Source organism: Hippopotamus amphibius, chromosome 2 (genome assembly GCF_030028045.1).
Source record: "Hippopotamus amphibius kiboko isolate mHipAmp2 chromosome 2, mHipAmp2.hap2, whole genome shotgun sequence".
NCBI classification, from domain to species: domain Eukaryota; kingdom Metazoa; phylum Chordata; class Mammalia; order Artiodactyla; family Hippopotamidae; genus Hippopotamus; species Hippopotamus amphibius.
Window position 1 is genome coordinate 184,930,784 of NC_080187.1, and position 6,089 is coordinate 184,936,872.

General features: G+C 40.7%; 1 protein-coding gene across 4 annotated transcripts in view; it reads left to right on the top strand.

The window, feature by feature from the left end:
• NUSAP1 (nucleolar and spindle associated protein 1) overlaps nucleotides 1–6,089 on the top strand; it is a 34,298-nt gene that overhangs the window by 25,055 nt on the left and 3,154 nt on the right. For all 4 annotated transcript variants that reach the window (XM_057722844.1, XM_057722843.1, XM_057722846.1 and 1 more), the window contains exon 9: nucleotides 2,804–2,920. In XM_057722844.1, the coding sequence (XP_057578827.1) occupies nucleotides 2,804–2,920 (117 nt within the window). The remainder of the gene's footprint in view (nucleotides 1–2,803; nucleotides 2,921–6,089) is intronic.

Genomic DNA, 6,089 nt, shown 5'->3' on the forward strand with positions numbered 1-6,089 from the left:
AACCCATGTGCAGCAACAAAGACCCAACCTCAGCCAATAAATAAATAAATTTATTTTAAAAAGAAAAAAAGCACACTGCAACAGCAGTGTGAAGGTTTAAAACAGTATCACCAACAGGTGAAGGCCTGTATTAGAACTGAGTACATCAAAATTCTCTCAGGAGTCCTGCTAATGTCAGGCAAGAGCCTTGATTGCACAGGAAGGACTGCCAGATTTCCTGAGACCAGAGCAATCCAGCAGGAGTTCAGACTAGAGGAAAGTATTATTGTTGGTAGTAATCAGTGTGGAGACTCTGAGGATTTTTTCTTGCCTTTAACACCTAAATTAAAGATTTAATAGTGAGACTGACAACTAAATTTCAAGAGAGTGTGCAGAGGTGGGAACAGAAAATTTACGGTTCTTCCTCTAAATGACCTCTATCATTCATACCCACCCTTAATCTTTTCTATACCAGCAAGAAAACATTCCACATAACATTCTAAATCATCCTGTAATAGGGGAAGAAAGGGGCTTGGGCAGAGAGGAGGGCTAAAAAACGAAGCGTGGACTTGCCTTAAGATGTGACTGTGTCATTTCACATGGAGCAGGGGTCACTAAGCAACAGCTAACTACCTGCCTGATACTGAGAAAGGACTCACAAATGCTTACAGATAAGGGTATGAGGCAACTAAATGTTTGCCACATCCTGAGCTTTTTCCTCCAAGTAACTCAGGGGTGTGCCCAGTCGGGATGGGATAGTTTTCTTTCTCCAGTTATCAAATATGAATTTTTTATTTTTAATTTTTATTTATTTTTTGGCTGCATTGGGTCTTCATTGCTGCACACAGGCTTTCTCTAATTGTGGAGAGCGAGGGCTACTCTTCGTTGCAGTGCTCAGGCTTCTTACTGTGGTGGCTTCTCTTGTTGCGGAGCACAGGCTCTAGGCACGAGGGCTTCAGTAGTTACGACACATGGGCTCAGTAGTTGTAGCTCACGGGCTCTAGAGCACAGGCTTAGTAGTTGTGGCACACAGGCTTATTTGCTCTGTGGCATGTGGGATCTTCCCAGGCCAGGGATTGAACCTGTGTCCCACTGCACCACCAGGGAAATCCCAAATATGAATTTTATATACATGAAATCAAACTGATTTTTTTTCTTGTGATTTGCTTTATTCACTCAGTATGTTTCAAGAATCATATTGATAAATGAGCTATAAAGTTCATTAATTTTCACTTTGTTTTTCAGTTGTATGGATATATTTCAGCTTATTCATTTTACTGCTCATGGACCCCGTGGGTATTTCCAGCTTTTGTTATTTTATATAGTGAGCTATGACCATTCTGGAACACGTCTCCTGTCCCTGTACGAGAGTTTCTCAACACTAGCAGTGGGGCTGCTGGATAGTAGGGTAGGCAGACACTGCCGTTGCTGGTTGAATTGTACCGGTGCATATTCCCATCAGCAGCGTGCGGCAGCCCCGTTGCTCCCCTCCCTGCCGACCCCTGATAGTGATACAACGGGATGGCTTCAGCACAGGGATTTTGTGCTTTTTTGTGTTGTTTCACTGGTGGCCCTATATTCTAGTTGCTTGTTCATATATACAGGCAAGTGCCAACATTTGACAATGGCCTGAATGCAACCTGTGAGAGGAAAGGATTACAAAATGTGCCAGATATATGCTGCCCAACTGTAGCAAAAATGTGGCTTACCAAATTATACCATCCTGGTATATTTTTAACTTTATGTTATAAAAAATTGACAATCTTCAGTAACAGCCTTCATTAGTAACAACCAGAGCCATAGATCTTTTCACCTCTATGTGATTAGGTTCTTTGCAGGCTTTATATCTGTTTGTGTTAATGAAAATGTTACTATTAATAATACATAATTTTTTAAAAGGGTAGGGAATTCCCTGGCAGTCCAGTGGTTGGGACACTGCGATTCCCCTATAGGAGGTGTGCAGGTTTGATCCCTGGTTGAGGAAATAAGATCCCGCATGACACGTGGTGTGGCCAAAAAATAAACTAAATTAAAAAATAAATAAAAGGGTAAATAATATCAGGGAAACAGCCTGAAAATTTACTCAGTTAATTTTTTCTTAATTGAAATATACTTGATTTACAATATTGTGTTAGTTTCCGGTGTACAGCAAAGTGATTCAGTTACACATATATATACCTATGTATACATAATCTTTTTCAGATTCCTTTCCCTTATAGGTTATTACAACATACTGAGTATAGTTCCCTATGCTATTCAGTAGGTCCTTTTTCTTCGGTTATCTGTTTTATATATAGTAATGTGTATATGTTAATCCCAAACTCCTAATTTATCCCTCCCACCTGATTTTTTTTTAATTTATTATTATTATTTTTTATTTTGGCTGCACTAGGCCTTAGTTGCAGCACACGGGATCTTAGTTGCAGCATGCAAACTCTTAGTTGCGGCACGCATGCGAGATCTCATTCCCCAACCAGGGAACAAACCTGGGCCCCCTGCATTGGGAGTGCGGAGTCTTATCCACTGGACCACCAGGGAAGTCCCTCACCTGATTAATTCTTAAAAAAGGATTCTAAACTCCAGCTGATCCTAGAAAATGTCATAATATTTAGACTCTTTGGGGAGCTGCTAGCAGGGGAACAAATCTCCGGTTAGTTTTCCTCAGTTATTCTTTTCTCCCTTTTCTTCTCCTTTTTAATAACCCTATGTCTGTTTCAGACTGTTCATATTAAATTGTTTTTAAGATTGAAAAGTGATACTTTAATAAAAAACTTTAACAGGTCTTTATTTCTAATTAGCCCTTGGATCTTGTTTGTTATTATAGTTATTACCCCATTCAAGTTGACAACTGAGGCAGTGCAGACTCCGATCTCCCATAGAAAACCAGTGTTTGATCTCAAAGCAAGTTTGTCTCGTCCCCTCAACTATGAGCCACACAAAGGTATGTGCGAATTTTTTTTTTTTTTTTTATTGGCTACGTTGGGTCTTCGTTGCTGCACACGGGCTTTCTCTAGTTGCGGCGAGTGGGGGCTACTCTTCATTGTGGTGCATAGGCTCCTCATTATGGTGGCTTCTCTTGTTGCGGAGCACAGGCTCTAGGCACTTGGGCTTCAGTAGTTGCAGCACACGGGCTCAGTAGTTGTGGTGCACGGGCTTAGTTGCTCCACAGCATGTGGTATCTTCCTGGGGCAGGGATCGAACCCATGTCCCCTGCACTGGCAGGCAGATTCTTAACCAGTGTACCACCTAGGAAGTCCATGTGTGAATGTTTTGAGATACAAGACTTAACATTAAACAATTCTGCATCTGAGGATGTGCAAAATTCTGGTGACTCAGTGGAAGCCATATTTGACCTAGAATTCCTGCCTCTGCCCTGTCCCACATGACCCATGATTTAAAAACTGTCTATTAGGGCTTCCTAGGTGGCGCAGTGGTTAAGAATCCGCCTGCCAATGCAGAGGTCACGGGTTCGATCCCAGCTCCAGGAAGATCCCACATGCCACGGAGCAACTAAGCCCGTGTGCCAAAAAAAAAAAAACAAAACAAAACTGTCTATTAAACAAATACTAAATAATTGATTCACTTACGTTTTTGTTAACCAAAGACAACTTCTAATCAGTGTTACTACAAAGTATTAATAAAACATCAGGGCTTCCTAGGTGGCGCAGTGGTTAAGAATCCGCCTGACAATGCAGAGGTCACGGGTTTGATCCCAGCTCCAGGAAGATCCCACATGCCACGGAGCAACTAAGCCCGTGTGCCAAAATAAAATAAAATAAAACATCAGCTATTATGGACACCAAGGGGGGAAAGTGGGGGGGGAGGGGGATGAATTGGGAGATTGGGATTGCCATATATACATTACTAATAAGAAAAAAAATACCAAATTGTATACTTTAAATATACGCAGTTTATTGTATGTCAATTATATCTCAATAGAAGTTCTTAAAAAATAGAGCTCTAGAAAGGAAAAGCAATCATGGTACACTATACAAGTCAACTGTGAGCAATATTTATACAGTCATAATAAATAAAAATAAATGTTAATTTTACCAAAAAATAAAACATCAGCCAAAATCAAGAAACTTGAAAGTTAGGCTGTGGGTAAATGAATGTTTTCTTTATAGTTTTTAAAGGATCCCAAGCTGAGAACCACTGGTCAAACAACCTGGGACACTTCTTGGCTAGATGTCACTCTTGGACGTATATTAAATGTCCTTACATCCATTGAAAACATCAGTACTTAATGTGATCTATCAGTGCTTCTGGAATTACTTTAAAACAAACACCTTCCTATAAGAATCATGTTTATGTAACAGTGTTTAAATTTCTAATGTTAATGAAACAAATATAATGAAAACATTGTCTTATTTAGAGGTAAGAGTCAAACTGAACCATGGTTTAAAAAAACTTCTCCCACCCCATTTTTCCTCCCCAAGTTTTCCCACCTGTGGCAATGGCATCTCTCTACTGAATGTCAGGGCAGACGCCTGGGAGTATCTTTGGCTCCTCGCTCTCACTCCCCATATCCAGTCCATCACTAGTCCTTTCAGCTCCATCTTTGAAATTGATCTTTTTTTTTTTTAATAAATTTACTTATTTTTATTTATTTATTTATTGGCTGTGTTGGGTCTTCATTCCTGCACACGGGCTTTCGGTAGTTGTGGCGAGCGGGGGGCCACTCCTCACTGTGGCGCACGGGCTTCTTGTTGCAGTGGCTTCTCTTGTTGTGGAGCTCCAGTAGTTGCAGCACACAGGCTCAATAGTTGTGGCTCACGGGCTCTAGAGCTCAGGCTCAATAGTTGTGGCACACAGGCTTAGTTGCTCCGCGACATGTGGGATCTTCCTGGAGCAGGGCTCAACCCATGTCCCCTGCATTGGCAGGCAGATTCTTAACCACTGCGCCACCTAGGAAGTCCCTGAAATTGATCTTTAATCTGACCGCTTTTCCCCTCTCCATTGTGACTCCCTTTGGTCCAAGTCACATCTTACCTGGGCTTCTAGAATAGCCTCTTTGCCCCACTACAACCTTAAAGACAAATCAGACCACATCACTGCCTTGCTCAGAACCTCCTAAGGTTTCCCATCTCTCTCCCACCTTCATTTCCTTGCCTTCTCCCTTCCCAGACTCTGTGCCAACCACCCCTGTGTTTCAGCTCCTCAAACACACTGAGCTCACTCCCTCCTCCAGGTCTTTGAACTTGTTATCCCTCTGCCCCACCTGGAACACTATGCCCACTGATCTGTGCACAGCTTGCTTCTTTGTTTTAATGGGACATCCACTTAACTGTTACCAACCTAGAAAGGTCTTCCCTGACCACCTATCCCTGCCCCCGACTCTTTATTCCTTACCTTGTTTTACATTTCTTCATAGCACATAGCACCACCTGATGTTATCTTACTTGACTATTATCTACCTCTACCATCAGAATGTAACCATAGGAGAGCAAGGATTTTTGACCACTTGGTTCAATGCTATGTCCCTAGCACCTGGAATAGTCCCTAGCACATACCAGGTACTCAAAAATATTTGTTATGGAATGACTGACCACCACTAACTTCTACTGATGGTAGAAAACTGGTTTAGAGCTTCATCTGTGCTTGTTATTTTATATCCTAGACAAGTCACTTAATTTCTCTATGGAAGGTAAAATAAGTACTACTTTGGTGGTTATTGAAAGGATCAAATGATGCAGCGGGTGTGAAAGTCCTTTTTATAAAATGGGAAACACTGCAGATGATAATGTTTGGTACCAGAAATAGGTCAAAGTATACAAATAAAGTAATATAAACATCTGGAAATGTGGTCACCATTCTAGAGCCAATAAAATATTCCCACTTGTTCCATTCCAAATACATTTTAACAGGTAACAATAATAATAAACTGCACAGATGAAATACTACTTTAACATTAAACGTACCTGTGCAACATTGGATAAACTACTTAGTTGTTATGGCTCTTATAATGTGCTGTGTAATGGGATTCAGTATTAAGGTGTTTGTTTTTGAAATTAAGAGTTTTTCTGACTTTCCAAGGATTAAAAAGTAAAAGACATTTTTTTAAAAATTTTATTTATTTATTTATTGGCTGCATTGGGTCTTTGTTGCTG